The sequence below is a fragment of the Crinia signifera genome, chromosome 8, assembly GCF_055691185.1.
Source record: "Crinia signifera chromosome 8, ASM5569118v1, whole genome shotgun sequence".
In the NCBI taxonomy this organism is placed as follows: domain Eukaryota; kingdom Metazoa; phylum Chordata; class Amphibia; order Anura; family Myobatrachidae; genus Crinia; species Crinia signifera.
Window position 1 is genome coordinate 24424621 of NC_139224.1, and position 25924 is coordinate 24450544.

The window sequence follows — 25924 nt, forward strand, 5'->3', positions numbered from 1 at the left end:
TTGCTGAGAATATGGGCCGTTACTGTGGGGGGCATACAGGCGCCAGTGTACGGGTATATCATTTGGGTGGCTCAGTACGTCAAGACAACAAGACCTATCTGCGTCGGGGATACGGTCACTGGGTCACCAAGTATTAGGTCGACATGCAGGAAGGCCGACAGGGTCATTAGGTCGACTGGGTCCCGAAGCATGGCGAGTGCAGCGAGCCATGCGAGGGGACAAGGTGCTACATTGTCCATGTTGACTGTGCCGACATTCGGGTAAAAAAAAAACCAATGAAAAACCCCATTTCGACCTTATGACCCTGTTGACCGTATGACCCTGTCGACCTAGTGGTATCGACCTAATGCTTGTAGACACAGAGGATGTATGTGGTTTAAACCATAATGGGATTAGCATAGAACTTCGGCAAAATTTTAAAAACAAATTCCTTTTTCTCAAACCCGCTGGACATTTTATGCAGACACACACATGAGACCCCATAGTGTGCATTTCAAAGATAAGGCTTGGTCAGTCCCCACCAACCTCCTTTCCAGTACCAGGACAAGTCCCACATCATTTCCTATGTCACAGTAGATGACAAGTGCTTCTAAAATACCAGAAAAGCAAATGGTGAAGGATGGCGCTGGATTCAGGTTTTTTTTTGGAAATTAATTAAGATGGAAGGTCTACAGATGGAGCGCCTCTCAGCCAGCACCAGGGCTCGCCGGAATGCCCCCTCTGACGATCGCCAGTGTAAAGGCGCTCCATCCGATTGGTACGCGTGAGCGCGTCCCCTTCCAGGGGCTGGCGATCCGACCACCAGACCGTAGCTGAATGACAGCGGCTACATCTGTATTTTAGATGGGCTGTTGCTATGGGCAACCAATCAGATACAATCTATGGTCTTCTAGAAGGTGCTAAATAAGTAGATTATGATTGTTTGCTCATAGAAACATCCCATCTCAAATATATCGCCCATCCTAGTAATTTTTTCCCTTAAGGTGCGTACACACGGGGCAATATATCGCCGAGCGATATATCGCTCAATGTCTCCTTTTCATTGGCGACCAGAGATTATGCGACCAGCGATTATAACGGGGCTGAAAACGGGAGCGCGCACACTCCCATTACTGGCAATATGGTCACCAGCGATTTCAGCCCACATCACTGCCGTGTGTACACGGCTTTAGAGTTTCATTAGTATATCAGACACCCATGTGGATTCACCTCGTTGATTATAAAGTAAAGAATAAAATAGATTGTCCGTAGAAACTGCTAATAACATGGATAATAAAGAAGGATCCGATATATACGGGATGCAGTTAAAATCCCGGCGGTCGGGATCCCGGCGTTCAGAATCCCGACCGCCGAAATCCCGACACTTTCTCCCTCCGTGGGTGTCCACGACACCCCTGGAGGGAGAATAAATTAGCGTGCCGAGCGTAGCGAGGCACCGGGCCCGCTGCGTGGCGAGTGCAGCGAGCCGGCAAGGGGGGGCGATCCACTTCCCCCCCTTGTCGGGATTTCGGCGGTCGGGATTCCGGCGTCGGGATTTTGAACGCCGGAATCCTGACCGCCGGGATTTCATACTGAATCAATATATGCAGTGGGCATACCCTGCTCACAATAGCATGACGTTCACCAAGTGTAAAGAGCAATATATAATATACGGGTCAAATGCATATACTGTACTCTCACAGCAAAAAGGTGCGATAATACTATTAAAGATATCTTAGGCCTTAAAAAAACTGCAGGAACTGTTGAAAATGATGTTTAGTTTGGGTCATCTGGGATTTCGGCTGGTGGCCACTTGTACTTTTTCAGGATTCCAGGTGGCTATGATAAGGACTGGGTCATAGAAGCCTAAAGATGAGGAGGATATGACTGCATGTATAGATGGCAGAGGGGGTTGATAATGACCCGCGGAAGCATGCATTGTTAACAATATAGTGTGGACCCACTAGACCAGCAGTTCCCAAACTGTGCGCCGCGGCTCCCTGGGGTGTCGCAGTGCTGTGACGGGTACGGCGGCCAGTGCACTGCACACAGAGGCCGTCAGCAGCTGCATGTCTGACTGCTCAGTGTAAGCGAGGAGTGAGTGGCACGCTGGGAGGGGGTGGGGGGAAGTGGAGTCAGCCGGTGGCAGTGGGAGAGGAGGAGGGATGATGATGATGAGGAGGGGGCTTACGTGTGACTTGCACTCACTTGCTATGTCGGCGGCTGTGTGCTCTGGGTACTAGGGCAGGAGGCTGTGCAGCAACCTGGAGCAGCTCACACTTGCAGGGAGCTTATTATTATATTATTTATTTATAAGGCGCCACAAGTGTTTCGCAGCGCCGTACAAAGGAACAATAGAGGGAGACAAAAAAAAAAGTGCTGGGACCTGCCCTCAGCCCCTGTGTGCTGTGACTGCGCCAGGCACAGACTGATTGCTGGTTGCGCTCTTCAATAGCCTGCCCGCCTACCAAATCACCATCCCCAGCATCTCATGCTGGGAGAAGCAGCTCCCATCCCACTGGGCAGAGGGGTCTGTCAGGCACAGAGAGGGCAGAGGGGGTCTGCCAGGGAAAGAAAGGACATAGGTGAGTACACATAAAGCCCCTGTAGAATTACTGCTCAGGGAGAGACTGTGGTTGGAGGATGTCACGGCTGTCCAGAGACCACAAGTCCTGGTTGCTATAGCACACCTCCGGGGCGGCGTGATGTCACTACAGCATGGATGTGCCGCAGCATGGAGAACCCGACAGTGGGGACAGTCGGCAATCTTATGGCCATACCCCGCACAGCTGACGAGGTATTGCGCACAGCCAGTGCAGTATTTATATTAAAATGAACCTTTTAAAGAAATTGGCACATGTAGTCCAAAGTAAAATGGTCAAGGCCAAGCCCCCTTTACCCATGGCCACACCCCTCTATCTATGGACACCCCCCTGTACCAATTTTTTAGTTGGAAATGTTGGAGGGTATGGGGATTCTGTCCTCCTAATGCTGCTGTCTGGTTCTAATAATGGTATAAGGTCGTATTATCGACCACACTTAGGTCGACAGTCATAAGGTTGACACCATTGGGTCGACATGCAACTAGGTCGAAAGGGTTCTAGGTCGACATGGGTTTAGGTCGACATAGCGTTAGGGCGTGAGGTTTACATGGGTTCTTTCACTGTTTTTTGAGCCGACGTGTGCCAACTGTGTCCATGTCGACATTCGGGGGAAAAAACCATGTCGACCTCGCAACCTATCGACCTAGTCCATGTCGACCTAACGCTATGTTGCACCATGTCAACCTTCAACCATGTCGACCTAGAACCCTGTTGACCTAGTTGCATGTCAACCTAAGTGTGGTCGATAAAACGATCCACACCCCTAATAATAAACCACACACACACACACACACACTCTCTCTCTCTCTCTCTCTCTCTCTCACTCACTCACTCACTCACTCACTCACTCACTCACTCACTCTCTCTCTCACACACACTCACTATGGGTTGAAGGTTATGGACTGAGCAAATATGAAGTGACAAAAGCAAGGATGTTTTGTATAGTATGAAAATGATGGGCGAGTTAAATGGCACATAATCAACTCTATCTATCTATCGATCTATCTATCTACTGGCAGAGAGTGAAATTACATCTCTTTCTCACACATGCACAAACACTGAAGGTAGTAGACTAGCTTTCACCGCCTCAACCTAATGCAAATTAAAGTGTTGGGGTGACTGCGGTTACTATGACAACACCTCTCTCAGTGAGCAGCCATCACGTAACCCCGCCCCCCCGCACAGGCAAGCGGCGCTACCGGATGACGTCACTTCGGGGTTTGTTTACTGCTACGTGTTCGGGAAGTGGCTGAGGATCGGCGGTGGCCTCGCTGTGACGGGTCCCCGGGCAGGGAGGCGGCGGTGGCCCCGGCATCATGAGCTGGTTCAACGCCTCGCACCTCTCCAGCTTCGCCAAGCAGGCGCTGTCCCAGGCCCAGAAATCCATAGACCGGGTGCTGGACATCAAGGAGGACGAGACGGCCTGGGCAGACTCTATCATCACCCCCTATGAGGAAGGTAGGAAACTGTGCCAGGCTGCTTGGTGCGTATGTCTGTATGCTACTGGTCCCTATACAATCTGTGTGTGTCTGTGTCAATATGCCCCTGGTCCCTATGTGTGTGTCAGTGTCAGTATGCTCCTGGTCCCTATACAATCTGTAAATGTGAGTCAGTCAGTGTCAGTATGCTCCTGGTCCCTATACAATCTCTGTGTGTGTGTGCGCGTCCTGTCAGTGTCAATATGATCCTGGTCCCTACACAATAAGTGTGTGTGTGTGTGTGCGCGCTGTCAGTGTCAATATGCTCCTGGTCCCTATAAAATCTGTGTGTGTTAGTCAGTGTCAATATGCCCCTGGTCCCTGTACATTGTGTGTATTGTGTTATAATTTCCACCTTGGTTCCTATACAATTTGTGTGCGTATGTCGGTGTGCCCCTGTCTGATCTGTGTGTATCATTTAGTATGCCCCTGGTCCCTCGGCAATCTGTGTGTCAGTGTGCCTCTGGTCCCTGTGCTAACTGTGTGTGTGTCAGTGTGCCTCTGGTCCCTGTGCTAACTGTGTGTGTGTCAGTGTGCCTCTGGTCCCTGTGCTAACTGTATGTGTGTCAGTGTGCCTCTGGTCCCTGTGCTAACTATGTATGTGCGTCAGCGTGCCTCTGGTCCCTGTGCTAACTGTATGTGTGTCAGTGTGCCTCTGGTCCCTGTACTAACTGTGTATGTGCGTCAGCGTGCCTCTGGTCCCTGTGCTAACTGCGTGTGTGTTAGAATGCCCCTTGTTTTTGTGAAATCTGTGTGTCATCATATCCCTGTGTAAGATTTCTGTGTTCCCTTAGAGCAGGCATTCCCGACCACGGTCCTCAAGGCACACCAACAGTGCAGGTTTTAGTTATATCCAGGCTTGAGCACAGGTGACTTAATTAGTACCTGAGTGATTCTGATTAAACCATCTTTGCTGAAGCCTGGATATCACTAAAACCTGCACTGTTGGTGTGCCTTGAGGACCGTGGTTGGGAATGCCTGCCTTAGAACAATGAGAAATAGGGTGTGCTGTGTCCTTAACCTTAAATATAACACAGTTTAGTATGCCGTTATAAGAACCACAGCAGTCTATTTGTCATATTTTTTCTACGCTTTCCTGCATTTATTAAAAGGAGAGATGTTGGTTGTCTCTAGATCTGGGGTAGTCAACTCCAGTCCTCGAGAGCTACCAACAGTTAATGTTTTCCAGATCTCCTACAGAATCACAAGTGAAGTAATTAGCTCCACCTGTGGATCTTTGAAAATGTGTTAGTGAGTAATAAGTGCACCTGTGCAGCAGCCAGGTGGTCTGGAAAATGTGAACTGCTGGTAGCTCTCGAGGGCTGGAGTTGACTACCACTGCTCTAGATCATAGAGGTGTATATATATTGCACAGACACACACAGTGCTGGAAACATTAATGCTTTATTGTGAATAGATTTTTAGAACCTTTATTCGATCTTTAGGATCCCAGTGTGTTAGAACTGAGAGTATTGTGCACCTTTTATTTACTAATTCGGTACTCTTTACCTAGCACGGCGCCCATCACGGGCATCGCGGCCATCAAATGCACTAAAAAACGGGTGCGACGCGATGGCCGCGATTTCCCATAGGGAACAATGTTAAAAGTGTGATGGGACGCGATTTTACTGTTCAATGCCTCAATGCCCGCGATTTTTCCATAGGAAACAATGTTAAATGGGCCACAGAGCCCAAATAGTCCCCCTTAAGTCTGAAATGGCCCCCACAATTGTTAACGCCACCCCACGATCAACGTGAACCCGAAGCGTGGCGAGCGGCGGTGGTATTGGTTCCCCTGACCTTTTCATACCCCCACTATCCACGTCGGCGTGGAGTTGAGAATAGAATAGTGTGGCGAGCGCAGCGAGCCACCGAGCCCGAAGCGTGGCGAGCGGACGCGGATACCTTCACAGGTAAACGCGTCCCTTCGCGGGCTTCACAGGTATCCGCGTCCCCTCGCTGCGCTCGCCACGCTTCGGGCTCGATGGCTCGCTGCGCTCGTCACACTATTCTATTCTCAACTCCACGCCGACGTGGATAGTGGGGGTATGAAAAGGTCGGAGGACGCGTAACGCCGCCCCTCGCGGGCTCGCTGCTATCGCCACGCTTCAGGTTCACTTTGATCGTGGGGTGGCGTTAACAATTGTGGGGGCCATTTCAGACTTCAGGGGGACTATTAGGGCTCTGTGGCCCATTTAACATTGTTTCCTATGGAAAAATCGCGGGCATTGAGGCATTGAACAGTAAAATCGCGTCCAATCACACATTTAACATTGATCCCGCGATTTTTTACCCCCGATGGACATCGTGGGCGCTGTGCTAGGTAAAGAGTACCACTAATTCTGTAGTACGTAGTGTTTGGCCCAGGGAACAGGTAGCCCCCCACCCCGTTGACCGCATGCCCCTGTGCGTGGCTGGGGAAAAAACATTCACCATTTAATTATTTTTCCCTTGCTTGCAGGGCTGAGTAAGCCAGGACTCACTCCGCAGTTTGAAGGCCGTGGGCAGAAGGAGGTCACTGCTGACATCAGCGACCCTCCCTCCCAATGGATGGGAAACCCCTGCGTTTTCTGGGTTACACGGGAAAAGCTGGCAGCATGCCCCCAAATTCCCTCGGTATCAATCCTTAACCTTTGCTGCCTTTGGGTGGACGACTCGCGCATGTGTATTGCGTACCGTGCACATGCGCGGTCTTCCTATAATCGCTCAGCTCTGAATTTGCAGCCTGATGGACAGGTCTGAATGACCCCCCATAGTTCCTTGTAGAACAAACTAGGTTTTTTATGTAAAAGATGGTTGTAGAAAACTTGTGTGTGTTTTAGTTTTCTTGTGTTTCTTTAAGATCCCTATAACGGTCAAATGTATCTGTCTTGTATTTGTAGGCAGCGGTTCTTCAATTAAAGGAAGCTGGGAAAACTCAAACTGGGGTGGGAATTCAGAAGAGACCGAGGACAATTTGCCATTAACCCCGACGGCCATCACCAAACCCGTTCGACGAACTGTTGTGGATGAATCCGAAAACTTCTTCAATGTCTTTCTCTCTCCTTCTGAGGTTAATCCCGTATTAGCTAGTTCTGTGGTATCCAAGCCCCCCGCCAAATCTCAAAGACCCAAAGAAGAAGTAAAGCAAACGGCACCCAAGCCTGGACTTGAAGCTAAGCATGAAGATGACTCTGGAAATGACTTGGAAGAAACAGAGACAGAGGCTAGTCCAAGCCAGGGTTTGGGACAAACAGATTTCTGTGGTGAGGACTTTCTCTTGGACACCCCAGAGGTCTCTACAGAACATGAAGGTGATGAGAGGAGCAATCAGAATTCTGGTTATTGTTCTCAGGATCTGAAAGGCGCTTCAGAACCAAAACCGGAAGAAGACTGTAATGTTTCTTCATCCGTTCAAGCTGACGGTAAGGACAGTGTATTGGACCTCAAAGACCAAAAACTTGAGGATCGGCAGAGCAATACACCGTCGCCTCCAATCAGCACTTTCTCCTCTGGCACTTCTACGACTAGTGACATCGAAGTTCTCGACCACGAGAGCGTAATAAGCGAGAGCTCTGTTAGCTCCCGGCAAGAGGCGGCCGATTCCAAGGGAAACCTCAATTTAATGCAAAATTCCTTTCAACTCTTGTCCCCTTCATCAGAATTTGGCCGATTGGATGAGTTTCCTAAGCTCACAGAGAGCTGCTCTTCCTCCGATGCCTTTGAAAGGATAGACTCATTCAGTGTACAATCTCTGGACAGCCGCAGTGTGAGCGAGATCAATTCCGATGACGAGCTGCCGGGCAGAGCGTGCACGTTGGTCGCCCTCGCGGTTAGCACTTCCAACCCAAGCCTTGATGTAACGGACTCCACAGAGAGCAAGACCGATGATGAAGTCAATGAAACGCTGCTGGCGCATTCCTGCGATGATATAGAGATGGAGGAAAGCGGTAGGAGCGCCACGCCTGTGAATTCAGAGCAGCCGGATCTCCTGGTCGCTTTACATCAGATGCAGGAGCCGGTGGCTGACAGCCAGGAAGTGCCGGAAGAGCAGCTGGAGACTGATTGTGAGCCAAAGGTTGACTACACAGTAGAGGATATGCAAAAGGTAATACAACTAAATATAATGGGATGGTTACAGGCTGCATTGTTTGCTGGGTTTAACGCTTTGCTTCCAATTATTATGCTCTATACTTACTCTGTATAAGAACGAATACAGTTGAGTAAAAAGACTGGTACTTGTTTCCTAGCACGGCGCCCCCGATTTGATTGTATTACATCTTATACAATCGCATGCAATATAGCGCGATGAGATGCGATCCGATTTTTAATTGTACAAGCACCCTGATAAGTGCTTTTAATGTTAAATGCACCCCCATTGGCAACGCCACCCCCCGTATCAATGCCAACCCGAAGCGTGGCGAGCACGGCGGTACGGGTCCTCCGACCTTTTCATACCCCCAGTATCCACGTCGGCGTGGAGTTGTTTTAGTGATAGTGTGGCGAGCCCGAAGCGTGGGGAGCGGACACGGATTACTTTACGTGTATTGCGCTTCCACTCTCGGGGCTCGCTTCGCTCGCCACGCTTCGGGCTCGTATTGCGCTTCCCTTACAGGGCTCGCTCCGCTCGCCACGTTTCGGGCTCAGTGGCTCGCTGCGCTCGCCACACTATCTAAAATCAACTCCACGCCGACGTGGATAGTGGGGGTATAAAAAAGTCGGAGGACGCGTACCGCCACCCCTCGCGGGCTCGCTGCGCTCGCCACGCTTCGGGTTGGCGTTGATCCTGTGGGTGGCGTTGACTATGGGGGGCCATTTAACATTGTAAGGACCCATCAGGGTGCTTGTACAATAAAAAATCATTAACGATCGCATCGTATGCCATTGTATGGCATACGATGCGATATTTTATTGTACAATATCGCATTGCATGCCATCGTATACTTTATTTAGTGTAATGTATACTATGCGATGGGTGCCGTGCTAGGAAACAAGTATCAGAAAACTTTACAACGGTTTTTGTGTTTTTACTTATAGTATAGTCAATTACTTTTCCGAGCTGTCACAGCTCGCACGATCGGTAATCTACTGCCCCCCTGCACATGCCGTTTCCACGTCGCTTGGTCTTTGCAGCGACGTGGAAACGGCATGTGCGGCTTCTAAAACAGCGGAGATTGTTGGTAAATGCACCGGGCTTCCTGCAATTAGCCACGAGCCTCGCTGTTTGGGGGAATCCTCGCTGTCCTTCTGACACACGTCCCCTGGAACATTGAATAGGGTGGGCAGCCGGTGCCGGGGTTGAAACGGCAAGGGTCGCTTGTTTTCAGCGATCCCCGCCGTTTAACCCCTTTGCCGGCTGCATTGAATACGTCCCGAAGTTAACAATCTTCTAGTCCTCACCAGATCCTAAAATATGATCACTCGAGTCTTTTGACCAATAACGCAAAATGTTATATAATCAATAGAAAGAAGGCCAACATGAAACATTTCACTTTGGGCTAGATGCACTAAGCTTCAAAAAAGTGATACAAGGGATAGTGAGCCAATCAGCTTTTAACTTCTGTCACAGGCAGGAGCTGATTGGTTGGCTGTTTATCACTCTCCATTGTATCACTTTTTTGAAGCTTAGCACCTTGTGATTTACTTGTTTACAGAACATTACCAGTAGGTGGCCCTCCCAAGTCCTGCGACTCCCAGTTCCTTTATGTTTGAGTGGCAGACTTGTTTATTATAGCCGGTAACGCTGGTTTAGAATGCCTTCTGGTGTGTCATTAGACACTTGGACAGATGCATAGTTTTCAGTTATGTTTAAAGTTTCCCATACACAGGTCTGATTTCTGCTGCACAAGTCGGACAGGTTTTCCACCCCTTGGCTGGTCCCCGGGAGGTTTTCTTCAGACTTGGAACTTGATGTAATTTTTTTTTACATGCGATCAAGCGCATAACATATCTAGGGTCTGATCTGGTTTGTACGGGAACGCTCATAAGATCCGATCTGATGTCAAACACCTCCGAACAACTCGGCGGCGCCGGAGTTGGCACGTCTATGGGCACCTTTAGACCTTTTTGTCAGATGTTAATCTGGTATACAGAAGTAACATTACAGCATTCCATAAGTGTCAGGCTTTTATTGACAATTACTTTAAGTTTATACAAAGAGTCAATATTTGCAGTGTTGACGTTTTCTTTTTCAAGACCTCTGCACTTCCCTCTGGTAGATCAATCATCTTCTGTGCCACTTACTGACTGATGGCTGCCCATTTTTGCCTAATCAATGTTTGGAGCTTGTCAGAATTTGTGGGTTTTTGTTTGTCCACCCACCTCTTGAGGATTGATTACACATTCTCAATGGGATTAAGGTCTGGGGAGTTTCTTTGCCTTGGACCCAAACTGTTGATATTTTGTTCCCCAAGCACTTTTTTGCTTTGGCAGGGATGGGGAACCTTTGGCCCTCCAGCCGTTGTTGAACTACACTTCCCAGCATGCCCTGGTCCAGTTTTGGTATTTGGCCATGCTAAAACTGTTGAAGGACATTCTGGGATGTGTAGTTTAACATATGGAGGGCCAAAGGTTCTCCATCCCTGCTTTATGGCAAGGTGCTCCATCATGCTGAAAAAGGCAGTATACATAACCAAACTGTTCTTGGATGGTTGGGAGAAGTTGCTGTTGGATGATGTTTTGGTACCATTTTTCTATTCATGGCTGTGTTCTTAGGCACAATTGTTAGTGAGCCCACTCCCTTGGCTGAGAAGCAACCAGACACATGAATGGTCTGGGGATGCTTTACTGTTGGCATGATGCAGGACTGATGTTAGCCCTCATCTTTCCTTCTCCAGACAAGGTTTTTCCAGATGCACCACACAATCTGAAAGGAGATTCATCACAGAAAATGACCCCGGTCCACAGCAGTCCAATCCCTGTACCTTTTGCAAAATAACTGTCTGTCCCTGTATTTCCTGGAGAGAAGTGGCTTCTTTTCTGCCCTTCTTGACACCAGGCCATCGTCCAAAAGTCTTTGCCTCACTGTGCGTGCAGAAGTACTCACACCTGTCTGCTGCCATTCCTGAGAAAGCTCTGCATTGTTGGTGCTCCGATCCCACAGCTGAATCAACTTTAGGAAACAGTCCTGGCACTTGCTGGACATTCTTGGGTGCTCTGAAGACTTATTCGCAACTATTGAGCCGCTCTCCTTGAAGTTCTTGATGATCCAAATAATGATTGATTGAGGTGCAATTGTACTAGCAACAATATCCTTGCCTGTGAAGCCCTTTTTGTGCAAAGCAACAATGATTGCATGTGTTTCCTTGCAGGTAACCGTGGTTTACAGAGGAACAACACTGCGTTTCCCGGGGCCAGGCAGCGCCGCTGAGCACTCCTTCAGCCGCTGCTTGGCCCTACCCCTGGCAACCCGGCTGTATGCAGCGTGACGTTAGCAAGGTCACACTGCACACAGCTGGGGGAAGGAGGCGGGGAAGGCAGCAGGAGCCAGACAGTGGCTGATGCTGAGCGCAGCGCTGATCTCATCGCTCAGCAGTGCTCCGGCAGGAGGGAGCGCAGGTAGTGGCACTTCCGAAAATTTTCCGGGTTTGCCAGCCTGCGCACTGGAGCATAACCCGGAAAATTCTCGGGAGTGCCACTGAAGGGGTTAAGTTCATTGTCATGGCAAAGAGGGACTTTGCAATTAATTGCAATTCATCTGATCATTCTTCATGACATTATGCAGAATATTCAAATTGCCGTCATAAATACTGAAGCATCTGACTTTGTGAAAATGAATATTTGTGTCATTCTCAAAACTTTTGGCCACGTCCGTATATTGATGTTTGAGAACATTCTTTAATGCCCACATCTATTAAGGACTAATTTCAGTATATATTAAGTTTGCGTTATTGGGTGGTATTCCATGATATTTCCAAAAGGCGGAAAGGTCATCCCATCAGTATTCAATCCTAGTCGTTGCATTATCGTAAACAGCCGCAGGATTGTTGAAACCGCATCCGTTTTTGCCGATCCGCTGAGATTCTGACGAAATCTATTCATAATCATCTTCCAAAATAAGCTCAATTGTAAAAAACCGACCTATTCCTACTCTACCATTGATGTGAGCATAGAGTTTGATTATACCAGTGTGCCAAGCACAGCGAGCCATGCAAGGGGACACAGTATACTAATATGGTGTCCATACTAACATAGGTCAACAAAGAACCTTGACTCTGATGACCATTGGCTGTCAACCCTTCTTTTTTTTTTTTTTTTTTACTCAAGTAATATTTATAACATTTTTGCAACAATCAAAAAATCTGCACAAATATATAAAGCTAACAAAGACGACTTGTATAGTAGGACATCTTGAACTATTATTAGAATAATAATAAAAAAAGAAAAATAGGTGAACATAACATGTAAAAAAAAAAAAAAACCAAGCATACACAGATAATCAAACACAGAACAACTTACAGTATGTTCTCTAACATAACAAGAGAAAAAAAATCTGTATAGTCTAGAAATGGAGAGAGCCCCAAATAGGGAAGAGAAAAACATAAATGTGAGAGCAGGAAGAGGAGTGGAGACCAGATGGGGAGGTGGAGGCATCCACTGGGCTTCTATAGGAGGTGTTTGGGCCTTTTTAGGTTCATTGAACTAAGCTTTAGGAGGTTCCCACAAGGGATTTATATGTAACTGAATCAGTGAAGGTTAGCCGTGGGGTCCATATCGTGGAGTAGGACTGAAACCTATCATGAGGCAGGGGCGCCGGCTTACATTTTTGCCGATGGGTGCCCCAGTCCTGGATGGAGGTAGGCAGGGGGTCCTGGCAGCACCGCAGCGGGGTCCTGTCCGTGCCACAGCGGATATGCCGTCAGCAGCAGGGGTCCCTGCGGAAGATGGGAACTAGCAGCGGTATTAATACCGCTACTAGTTCCCATCCGCCGCAGGGACCCCCGCTGCCGACGGCATATTCGCTGCTGGGACCGCGCTGCCAGGATCCCCGACGGTGAGCTCCGCCCGTGGGTGCTCGGGCCCCGGGGCACCCAAGGTTTCGGCGCCTATGATGAGAGGACATTTATTATAACACCCATCGAATGATATCTTTCTAACCTTTGGAACCATTCGGTAAGAGCTGGCGGGGAGGTAGATTTCCAGTGCACCGGAACAACCGCTTTCACAGCACTATTGAAATATTTTACCAACTATTTCTCGTAAGCTGAAGTGTGAAGATTTACCAGCCAGAATTCAGGCGTGTCCATTGTAGACCTAGACACCAGATCTAAAAGACCATGACCCACTCATACATGACCGGTCTCCTAGGACTATACCTGTTCCCCTATTGCTCCCGTTTTATTTCCACTTGGACCGCTAACATTGGTCATATTTACCCAGCAGCCCCTTGTCTCTCGCTAGATGAAGTAGGATTACTCTCACATACCTGTAGGCCCGGAGACATCTCTGTATATTTCAGGTTTGGTTGGATGTTCGCATGGATGAGAATTACAGGTGCTTAGAAAGTGGCCTCATTGTTATCAATGTGAAATAATGCACCCATGTTGTTCAGGCCTGGTGAATTCAGTCAGCTGACCATTGACAAAGTAGGTCAGGCTGACATACTTGTTCTAGAGTTATTTATTTATAGCCCAGGTCAATCCCCGGTGTTGCTGATTTATATGACGTGTCCTATAATGTGCAGCACTGTAGCAATGTTACTCGTTCCTACCATGATAAGTGAAACTTTGCATTTATAGAATTGTCATATCTACTGGATCAGGCTCTGTGGACTGACCTGGAATGAGTATTCTGCATGGTCTCTAGTGCATGTATCCAGCTGTTCGTGTTTGAGGGTCCTGAGGTATTCGGGGTTCTTTGGTGTCAGTGTCTGCAGCTGAGGGTGTGGACCCCCAGTAAGTGTAGCACATACACTGGTGATGCTTCGGGCCAGGTGCCTGTTCCACAATGCTGTGCTCGGCACACTTTGCTGTTTCATATACCACTTTTACACCAGAATGCCGGGTAGGACCCGGGAAATTGCCAGGGCATGTCCTGCCTCAGACCCCATTTACACTGAACTTCAATCCGGATTATTCCCGTGTAATGCCCTTTTACACTGAAACCGGATCAGCCCTGTCTTTCCTTGCTGGTGTCATTAAAAACTGACCTTTTGGGCTGTTTGAGATGAGGTCACAAGAAAGGGAAAAGGGAGGGGGTGGGGTCTGCTCCCAGCATTGTAGTGTACATGATGGTGCAGGTCAGGTTTGGGGTCTGCCAAACAGTCAGGCTGACGGTGGTGCTTTGGGACACACTGCGTGACAGCAAGCGTGTGTTGCTGCAGATGAGGCTGTAAACACACTGGGGAGAGTGCATCCAGCACAGACTGTTGCTGTGGTGTAGGTACAGGCTGCAAACAGTGTTTTAAAGCTGCTTTTGCGATGCTCCGTGCGGGTCTCTGGAAAATGACATCATCTGCCAGAGCCGCAGAAGCACCAATCAGCTCTTTGCGGCCTTCTCCCCGCCAAATAACCCGGATAATGACCATTTACACCACCCTGAGCCCCGGATAAGCCCCGTGTCCGACCCTGAACATTTGCCAGGTCAAATTCCCGGGTAACAGGACCCGCGTTATTTTTTTTCAGCCCATTTACACCGCGCCGCGCCCCATACTGGAGCGGCAATATCCCGGGTCCAACCTCTGGTGTAAAAGGGGTATAATCAGATCTTTTGGTGTTGACCTATTGACAGTCTTCCTAGACACTGTTGACCTATTGTCCAGATACCATGTTTGGCAATGGAACACTAATGCAGCACAGCCTGGTGAAGTGTGTATGCCTCACCCAGGGCCGGCCTGCCCGTTACGCGGAGTACGCAGTTGAGTGGGGCGCTGACAGTGTCTTCCCCAGGCTATCAGCACCCTGATTACTATGGTGGCTTACTGTGTAGGGAGTTTGGGACAGCTTCCGGCTGGGCAGACAGCAGTGACAGCCAGGCAGAGAGAGAGCAGTGGGCAGCCTGGCGGTATTCAGAGGAGGTCTGCATCTATTTCAGATCTCGCACCGACTCACGAGCCAATCAGGAACGGAACTGGTGGCTCCTGAATGACTGCTGGGCCATGAGCTCCGATTGGCGTGCAAGATTTCAAATAGCCGCGAACCTGCTCAGAATACCGCTGGGCTGCCCACTCTGCTCTCAGCTCTCTGCCCAGCCAGTGGCAATGTGCATTTCACTCTACCGTGGCAACGAGCATTTCTCTCCCCTGTGACAAAAATGCCGGCGTCTTACATTTGTTATATAAATTCAAATAAAAAATGTCCTGTAAAAAAAAATAAAAAATTATATTTCCTATGTAAGGTAACATCACAGATCATTGGCCCTTATTCTGAATCGGACGGTACGGCCCGCGTGCGGCCGTACCGCCGATGTTTTTAGTCTGCACATGCGCAGAGGTCAATCTGCGCATGTGCAGCCCCATTCGCCGCAGACGTATTTCGTCCGCCGCAAAGGGGGCGTATAGGGGCGTGAGGGGCTTCATACCCTCATTTCCCTATGTATACGCCCCGCGTTTCATGGGCGTTCCCATGCAAACGCGGGGCGTATGCATGCTAATCAGGGTATGACGCCACTGATGGGGGCGGAAAGCTGACGTCGCCGGATGTCAGCTCTCAGCCCCCATACAAGCTATCACACGGACGATTGTCCGTGTGGTCTCAGCTTGCGGGAGCTGCTGTGGCGTGCGGCCCTGCCTTCGATGGTCGACGACCATCGAATGCAGGGGGCAGCTCCCACCATGGTGGAGGCGTACGCCCCACCATTTTTATGCGGATCGCCAGCCGTCCGTGTACGGACGGCCGTGGCGATCCGTCTCGTGGGCGGGGATTGGTTTGTGCGGCCGGAGCACCGTGTGCGGCTCCGGCCGCACCAACCAGAATAAGGGCCATTATGAGGAATAACAATGTTTGCTTGCCAATTTTCACACCTATTTGGACAAATTACTTACCACTCAAAGGGTTAAAAGTATGCAGTACTACTATACCATAGGGTGTATTCTGTAGGGAAACAGGGCTTATTTAACCATTTAAATTACCTGGGAAATAAATATGCCCTCTATGAAAAATAGGAATTAATTCCAGTTTGAACTATGTTAAGCTACATGTAAGCGACAGTATTTCTGTATCTAGTCTTTCCATTCTGTTCCTACAGATCATTAATGAACTTACGTCCAGACTGGAGAAGAGGGAATCCCAGCTGCTGTCAGTCAGCAAGGAAAAGGCACTTCTAGAGGAGACCCTGGACAACCTGAGAGAGTGAGTACTCCTATCTGGGGGTTGGAAACCTCCTCCAATCACTGCAGCTATTCCTGTGGGAAATGAGCGTTCCTTCAGCTGTCTAACAAGAGATCCCAGCACACCTTGCAAAGTTTCTGCATGCCCTGAAATCAGAACTAAGGCAGGGCATGCTGCGATGTGTAGTCCCACAGCAGCTGGAGGGCCAGTCATTGCCCACCCCTGCTCTAGCAGCATCTGTCACTCCGTACTGATAATGCCGGTGTAGCTAACATGCATGTTGTGTTACTATCTGATGTGCTCGCGGAGCTTCCTTACACCCAAAGCTGCTTTAGTATTTAAATTCTTTAAATTACTAATAAAGCTCTTGGAAATAAAAACTAACAAACCATTTAAATGTATTTTCTCTGTCCTACAAATTGAGTGTCACTGATGTACCATGGGGCACAGAGGGCAATAGTGCTTGGGCATGACACAACGCCAGCATTTTGTGCTGCGGTTCTGCATCTTTTTAATCCATTGCTTACAACCAGGGAAAGAAGCCCATTTGCAAGGTGACCAATGCAGCCTGTGGGTGCCTAAGCACTGCCCCTAGTCCCCAGTGATTGGGCTACTGGATTGTTTCCCATTTTGGCATGGATGATGGCTGTACTGTAGGGCAGCATTTGTAAATCGTGGTACACATTGGATGATCGCATTACTTCGTGGATGACGGGAACCCGGCATCTGGAAGTGCAATCGCCAGTGATGGCTAACCTTGACACTCCAGCTGTTGTTGAACTACACATCCCAGCATGCCCTGCTACAGTTTTAGCATGGCCAAATAGTAAAACTGTAGCAGGGCATGCTGGGATGTGTAGTTCAATAACAGCTGGAGTGTCAAGGTTATACCCCTTTCATACTGCAGCTATAACACGGTAAATTGCCGATTTTTTTTAACCGTTTCAAAACGGTTATAGCTGCAGTGTGAAAGTGCCAGTTTCAAATTACCGGTTCAAGAGAACCGGTAATTCAAAACGTTTAAAAAGCAGAGTCCTACACGGTTCAGACCCGTTTTTTCTGCAGTGTGAACGGGTCTGAACCGGTATTTTGGACCCTACACACTGGACCCCCCCCCCTCCCCTGGTACCTGGCCAGTGGAAACTCGCGCCCCCCCCCCCCTCGCACCTGCGGCATCTCCCACACCCTTCCCAGGTAAAGCGGCATCTCCCACACCCTCCCCAGGTACCTGGGGAGACAGCAGAAGACAGCGTTGACGGCCGGGGTCACGGAGGGGAAGTCCGCCTGAAAGGGCTCCCCCGCGGCGAACAGCCGGTTCCTACGTCGCCCCCTGCCTGCGGCCGGTCCCACGGAAGTCTCCATCATAGAGGCGTGGGTGAGGGTGGCCCGGGGACCCGAGCAGCGGCCGCTCCGGGAGCACTCCTAACAGGCCTCCACAATTCATCGCAGCTGCGTGGCCACAGCTCCCGCAGTACGGAGCGGAGGGGGTGAAGGCAGCAGCCGCACAGCAAGATGCTGCTGAAGGCGGGTGAGTGGGGCTTCTGCCCGGGGAAGGGGAGGGAGGTAGGTACTGGTCTGGCTGTTGGTACGGCGGCGATGGGCTGCTGCTTTGGCTGCCGCCTCCGGGTCACCCCCTGAGCAATGCAGCTCTAATGCCCAGCATTGGGGTAGCTTTGCTTGGTGTGCTTGAGTGCGCAGTGTGCGCTGGCAAGCACCAGGGGAGGAATGGCATATTACTGATTAATTACCGTGTACCTTTCACAACGGGTTCAATGTGAAAGGTACAAAAAACGGTAATTAATATACTGTTTACAACATGCAATGTGAAGGGGGTTAAACTTGCTCTGACTCGGTTAAAGAAACGTTTAAAAAACCGGGTCAGAGCAGGTTGTGCAATGTGAAAGCAGTATCAGCCATCACTGGCATACACACTTGCCGATACAGGGAGAGACATGGGAGTCCATGGTACATTTGGCTGCATGCACGACCATCCCTAAGATGCGGTGAACGACTCAGGGAGCATGTGATAATGCGTACACACTGGATGGTGCGATTTTCCTGTGTGAAGTCCCGATCGAGCAGAATCGTCCGCCTCGTTCACAGTATCATCTGCGTACCCAGCTTTTGTCTGCTCGATCGCTTGCAGGGAAACTACAGTAGACTTGACCTAAATTGAAATGAATTTGGAAGTGGCGGAACTCTCGTGTTTGGGAGTACATTCTAGGGAGTTAAACATTAGATTAAACTGATTTAATATACAGTCTTTAAAATACTTGTATCCTTTTTGTCTTCATACGTAGTGAAATGATTAAGGTGAAAGAGGAAAGTAACAGCGTGTCGCAGCTGAGAGAAGAGTTCACACATCGGATAGCGGAAGCTGAGCGCAGAGCGCAGATTGCGTGTAAAGAGAGAGACGCGGCCAAGAAGGTGATTTTATCTGTCTGGGTCTGATGTACTCAGCTTCAAAGTGATAAAGTACCATTCGGCCCTGTTCTGATCATGGGGTGGGGGCGGGGTCTGCGGATGGGCGTGTTTGTGCAAGTGCGGACCCCAGCAGCGAACGGCTTAGGTGATTTACACACTCACTGGGCAGTCATTGTGGCGGGTGGCGTTAAGCCGAAGACCACTTCTTAGCGAGCGGTGCTGAATCAGACCCTTACCATCCACCGAATACAATTTCTCCCCCTGTGTGATGTAATACAATTGGAGGAGAGACCCTTGTTTCACACTTATTCTATTGCATTCTCAGGATATAAAATCCACGAAGGAGGAGCTGGCGACAAGACTGAAGTCCAGTGAGACGGCCGAGATCATGAGAGAGAAGGACGAGCAAATTAAAGGGCTCTTGGAGGAAGGTGGGTAAATAACTGGAACACAATTTGTGTTCTTGAAGATAAAAGGAGATGACCTAGAATTGTTGTTGTTATTTCGGATCTATCCCCTGACTGCACAGATCACACTGATTAATCCGAGAATCCTTTACATGTCGCTGACCTATTTGTGTCTCGCATCACAAGTCACGGACTTGTATCTGAGCATTATGGCCGCTTCTGCTTGGCAAGGAGAAAGCAACTAGGCATTCCCTACACATTAACTTTCTCCGTAGTAAAGATACAGTGTAGACTCATGGTGAAAGCTGGTGTATTCTACTACAATGGAGCCGGGCACGTAGCTACATGGCAGACAAAGTCGTGTGATTGGCCGTGCTGCGTGGCCAATCACACTACCTCGCTGCGGTGCAGTGAATATTAATGAGGGACCTGACAGCCATCTTTCCGTTGCTTATTAATAATTGTCTAGTGTGTATCAGCAATCATCCAATGTCCATGGCGAGGGGTAATCAGCCCGCACATCGTTATGATTGCTGGTCGCACTGCTGTGTAATCAGCTTTAGGATTGGCACAGCTGCCAATCACAGACTGGAATCCTCCCCACATGTTTCTGCCCATGGAAGGAACTGTGCCAGTACAGAGAAGAGATATGAGGCTCCGGTAAAACTGATGCAGAAGGGATCGTGGTATTTGCTCCCTCTGCTGGTTGTATATAGAACTGCAGTAAAACCTCAAAACTACTATGACTTCAGCTGATGTTCAGGGAATGTGTAGCAAGGCAGAATATATAATATTAGCCATCCCTCACACACTGCTAGGGCACTGTCTAACTGAGGTCCCCGTGCATAGGCTTGCCTTTTGACTAGACCTCACTTTTTCCATTTTTTTTTTTTTCAAACTTTTTTTTTTTCTGTACAGGAATATCTTTATTGCTAGTTTATTATTCATTTGTGAACACCTTTTTAGTGGGGAGTACATTACACTAGATACGGATATTTCTAACCCTGAGTATGGTCATGTGATTGCTCATTTCTCTGGGCAATTTATACAGTCATATTGTAATATAGTTTATTTAATTCTAATTATGAATGACATTATGCATTAAATCTTTTGTATCTAATTGAACTCAAATACTTATTGTTAGCAATAAAAGCGTCACTTAGCTGTTTTACATAATGTTATTAAATATAAACGCGTGTAAGGGAGCAAGTATGTATTATGTATGATTCATGGCCTTTTATTTTTTCTTGGCCCATGGCAGATCGCGGGGGAACTGGTGTCTGTGTTCCCATACATCACATGCAGCAGTGAATGTTGATTAACCTCTGCCGTTTGCTTCTGTCACAGGGGAGAAGCTCTCTAAGCAGCAGCTGCACAATTCCAACATCATCAAGAAGCTCCGATCGAAGGAGAAGGAGCACGAGAACACTGTCGCTAAGCAAGCGAAGAAGATCCGCGAGCTGGAGGAGGAGTTACAGCAGCTGAGACAGGTACGCTGCCGCTCCTGCCAGTGACTGCCGCGTCTTCTGCTCACTGGTTACAGCTGCTGAGACCAGTACGCTGCCGCTCCTGCCAGTGACTGCCGCGTCTTCTGCTCACTGGTTACAGCAGCTGAGACTGGTAAGCTGCCGCTCCTGCCAGTGACTGCCGCATCTTCTGCTCACTGGTTACAGCTGCAGAGACAGGTACGCTGCCGCTCCTGCCAGTGACTGCCGCGTCTTCTGCTCAGCGGTTACAGCAGCTGTGACTGGTAAGCTGCCGCTCCTGCTAGTGACTGCCGCATCTTCTGCTCACTGGTTACAGCTGCAGAGACAGGTACGCTGCCGCTCCTGCCAGTGACTGCCGTGTCTTCTGCTTACTGGTTACAGCAGCTGAGACTGGTAAGCTGCCGCTCCTGCCAGTGACAGCCGCGTCTTCTGCTCAGCGGTTACAGCTGCTGAGACCAGTACGCTGCCGCTCCTGCCTGTGACTGCCGTGTCTTCTGCTCACTGGTTACAGCAGCTGAGACTGGTAAGCTGCCGCTCCTGCCAGTGACAGCCGCGTCTTCTGCTCAGCGGTTACAGCTGCTGAGACCAGTACGCTGCCGCTCCTGCCTGTGACTGCCGTGTCTTCTGCTCAGCGGTTACAGCTGCTGAGACAGGTACGCTGCCGCTCCTGCCTGTGACTGCCGCGTCTTCTGCTCAGCGGTTCCAGCAGCTGAGACAGGTACGCTGCATTCCTGCCAGTGACTGCCGCGTCTTCTGCTCAGCGGTTCCAGCAGCTACTCAGAAGGCCAGGAGCGAGCACTTGGCGAGCGGACTTCTTGCCGAGTTTGCACGCTCCCTACATACAGACATGCACAGAAATGGTTCTACGCATGCGTATACGCACAACATCAGTACGCTGCCCGAATTCCCGTCCGAGCGAAGCAATCTGAATAAGGTCCTTAGTGTATCTCCCCCTAATACAGACACCTGTCCACTCAGGAAACAGACATCACTAAGCCCTAAGGTCCTACAGTATGTGTTGTTTAGCAGTCTAGTACTTTCCTTGCAGACATTAGATGGGAAGGAGGAGCTGGAGAAGCAGCACCGGGAGAACATCCGCAGGCTGAACAGTGTGGTGGAGAGACAGGAGAAGGATGTAGGGAGACTGCAGACAGAACTAGAGGAAAGTCTAGAGAGGAACCGCAGTCTCCAGGCTGCCCTGGACAGCGCCTACAGGTGAGATCCACAAGTGCCAAAGAGGGTGAATGTATTTAAGAAATCACACAATGGGATATTGTATGAATCTGCAGTAAATTGCATGTTATGAGAGTGTTTTATAGCAGATGTGAGGGGGGGGGGGATTATGCTTCATTATGTTTCAAAGTCCAAACGATCTAGACAAACTCCTTGCGGTATCTTATTTAAACAGGCAGCTTGGACAGTGTAGCATTACCGCCTCACAGCACTGAGGTCTCGGGTTTGATTCCCACCATGGCCCTAACTGTGCGGAGTTTGTATATTCTCCCCGTGCTTGCGTGGGTTTCCTCCGGGTACTAGGGTTTCCTCCCACAATCCAAAAATATACAGGTAGGCTAATTGGCTCCCAACAAAATTAACCCTAGACGGTCTGTGTGTGCGTGTACATGTGGTAGGGAATATAGATTGTAAGCTCCACTGGGGCAGGGACTGATGTGAGTGTTCCAATATTCTCTGTAAAGTGCTGCGGAATACGTGTGCGATCTATAAATAAATGGTAATAAATAATAATAAAAGTAGGGTTCTCCATGCTCGTGGCGGTCTGACTATAACAGCGGTCTAGAATGGCTCATCATCTGTATAGCTGGCGAGGCAGTGCAAAAGGAATTGTTAAGGCGTCTCTTTCCAAATACACTGTTGCTGCTTGTTCTAGTGGGCTTGGGGGCTTATACGAAAGCTCTGTTTAATCTCAAACTTGTATAACGGTCTATTAAACACTGGTGAATGTCACGTGTTCTTGATGGCCCAAATACAGCTTTTATTATTTTGTTTCCTTTTGACCTTTCATAGAGAATTGGCAGAATTGCACAAAACGAACGCCACGAAGGCCAGCGAGGCTCAGGAAGTGGCGCTGAGCTGCGAGATAAAAGCTAGAGAGGAGATGTGTGTAGCGCTGGAGAGAGCCAAGGACGAGTCTCAGAAACAGCAGGAGATCCTGGTGATACAGGCAAGTGCTTTATATAGTAACATACTGACCAGCACCACGGATGTGCATTCATTACATTGCATTTTAATAATCCTATTCACTGATGCGGATCCTTCTGGTATAGCTAAGAACCGATTACTCGCAGGCATAAGTCACATGTCGGTGATTTCTGGAGAATAAACGGCTACAGTGGCATATTATGGCCACACCCCACATGATGGAACATTGCAGTAGGGGAAGCTCAATGCTGCGCCAATATCCTTTTCTTAAACAGTTCCTATAGTTCTTCTAAATGATCAAAACAAATGATGAATCGCTTTAAAATTAGTTCATTTTATTCCACTTGAGAACATGTAGATCGCAAAATCACTATATAACCGTCATTTGTGAGGTTAATCAATAAACGTACACAGATCGAACCTTTTGAACTTACTAGCAACTGTCGGAATCGGTACATCTGTTAGAATGAACTTAGGTCTACAGTCATTAGGTCGACCCCACTAGGTCGACTGGCAGGAAGGTCGACCTGACTTAAGGTCGACATGACTTAAGGTCGAATTTGCATAAATGTCGACATGAGGAAGGTCGACTGGTCATAAGGTCGACATGGGTTTTTCACTGTTTTTTGATCCGAATGTCGACACAGTCGACAGGGACACAGTTGGCAATGAGAATCGGACCCTCGCATCGCTCGCAATGCTTCGGGCATGGTGGCTCGCTTCGCTCGCCACAGCTTTAATAACCTCCTCCACGCCCTAGTGGATGGTAGGGCATGAAATACCGCCTGTCGGCACATGTCGACTCGAAAAACAGTGAAAAACCCCATGTCGACCTTATGACCAGTCGACCTTCCTCATGTCGACCTTTATGCAAATTCGACCTTAAGTCATGTCGACCTTGGCCCATGTCGACCTTAAGTCAGGTCGACCTTCCTGCCAGTCGACCTAGTGGGGTCGACCTAATGACTGTAGACCTAAGTTCATTCTAATAGATGACCGCTTCCCCAACTGTCTTGTGAGGAGCATTATATAGGAAACCCTGGTAGACAATCGCCTCCAGGCACCAGCCCTAAAGGGGGCACACTGACCTCCATTGTCCCAGGTTCTGCTTTATGTGCCCTGGAGCAGGAATAAGCTGGAAGCCCAGGGGCATGTGCTGCACTCCTCCCACTCCCTGTCCGGGTGGTGAAGGGGAGGGAGAATGTGATCTGCAGGAGGCAGTGCCCCTCCCACAGTAGTTGGCACCTATATGAGAGACTTCTGCTTGAGTGCACACCTCCTAAAGTCTCCTCCTCTTCGCAGCTCTAAAAGGGGCACAAGCAGCAGGGCTATGACCCCCAACCCAGATAATTAGTACTGAGAGAGAGGGTGTGTCTGGGTGCTGCTGAAAGGGAGTGTTTGGTAGCGAATGCTAGCAGAGGGGGAGGCACCAACAACTATCTCACCTCCAGGCTCCTACGTCAGTCTCCTGCTTGTGACTGACGCAGCTTTGCATTTGTGACAGGTGGCTGATTTGAGGCTGGCGCTGCAGAGAGCGGAGCAGCAGGCTGCAAGGAAGGAAGATTATTTGCGGCAAGAAATTGCAGAATTGCAGCAGGTAACGTACAATTTCCTTAGATGTTCACTACTTTTTTTCCCCCACATAACTTATAACTGTGATTCAGTCCTATTTGATGGCCATGCGTTCCGGAACAGCACATTGTGACCACCGACATGGCCGGTTCTGCCTTGTACCTCATCGTGGCGCACAGGAAAACTGTCTATTGTGCTGCGGTTGTGTACGGTTAATGTGCACCTCCACTCGTGGTAACACAACATCACACACCACTCAATTAGCTCCTGTGTGTTGCGTCTATTGAAGATGGAATGTTGCCCATAGCAACCAATCAGATTCTACTTCATATTTACTTAGCACCTTCTAGAACAGGGGTAGCCAACTCCAGTCCTCAAGAGCTACCAATAGTTAAGGTTTTCCAGGTCTCCTCCCCCCCCCCTCACCTCCGCCTCGGCGTTAGCGCGCCGGAGCTCCCCTGCTGCCGCTTTCCCTTGCCGCCTGTCAGTCATCACACAGGCGGCAGGCTCGGGGATGTTTTTTGCGGTGGCTCAGGAGGACTCGGGTGCCTGAACTCTCCCGAGTCCCACCATGACACGCCGACCATCCCCGAGCCTGCCACCTACGTCACTGGTGCAAACAGTGAATGGCAGCTGGCGGTAGGGTAGCGCCGGCGTACGATCGCCGGAGTGGGGGGGGGATGGGGGGGCACGACGGGGGGGGGGATTTCCAGGCATACCACCCAAGGGGTTAAGCAAGCATTTAAATATAGATGTTATTGTACAGTTTGGCTGCAATAGAATATGTAGCTGCATCTACTGTATATACCATAAATGTAATCGCGTTCTTGCATTCACTGAGTGTATATATGACTCTTCTGTGCAGAGACTCCAGGAAGATGAGTCTCGGAACCAGGAGCTGAGCCAGAGTGTCACCTCGGCTACCAGGCCCTTGCTGCGGCAGATTGAGAACCTACAGGCCACACTAGCAGCCCAGACCACATCCTGGGAGAAGCTGGAGAAGAACCTCTCAGACCGGCTCGGTAAGAACAGTCTGCAAACTGCCGGAAACACATAAGAAGTATTATCAACTGTAGCCGCATCCAAGCATGTTTACTGGGTCTCAAAACCATACATTAAATGGTCAGAATAAATCTATTATGGTACCGAGAATGGATTATCGGCTGATTAATGTGCTCTGTAATTAACAATCCTCCCCCCGAGGTGCCTATTCGGTCATCTCCTTCATATGTGCATCATCCACCTGAAGCCTGGATGTTTCAGGATCTGGTACATTTTATAGATGTTAAATTATTGAAGCAAAATGAAATGTATACCTCAGTGTGGATTGAATTAAAACCTACTTCTAAGAAGTTTTAGAGAACCTTTTATCGCTGCTCTCTATGGTCTCTTGGCTCTGATTGGACATGAAATAATTTGTTACTGGCTGCTTCTTTCCCCATCCGCATAAAGTTACCCTGTCAATGGCAACGCACGAGAGAAAAAACTAATAGCAATATTCTGGAACCCTGTAGTAATCTTTTATTAGCAATGTGTATGGTCTTAGTGAATAGTTGGCATAGTTTGTCC

At 49.1% G+C, this 25924-nt stretch overlaps 1 protein-coding gene across 1 annotated transcript in view; it reads left to right on the top strand.

The window, feature by feature from the left end:
* Positions 1-3782: 3782 nt before the first annotated feature.
* Positions 3783-25924, top strand: part of TMF1 (TATA element modulatory factor 1) — a 29944-nt gene continuing 7802 nt past the window's right edge. Inside the window, exons 1-10 of the mRNA XM_083156017.1 lie at positions 3783-4040; positions 6943-8147; positions 16223-16326; positions 18606-18732; positions 19055-19160; positions 20484-20626; positions 21672-21838; positions 22649-22805; positions 24288-24380; positions 25221-25377. Coding sequence (XP_083012143.1) covers positions 3899-4040; positions 6943-8147; positions 16223-16326; positions 18606-18732; positions 19055-19160; positions 20484-20626; positions 21672-21838; positions 22649-22805; positions 24288-24380; positions 25221-25377 — 2401 coding nt within the window. The 5' untranslated portion in view covers positions 3783-3898. The remainder of the gene's footprint in view (positions 4041-6942; positions 8148-16222; positions 16327-18605; positions 18733-19054; positions 19161-20483; positions 20627-21671; positions 21839-22648; positions 22806-24287; positions 24381-25220; positions 25378-25924) is intronic.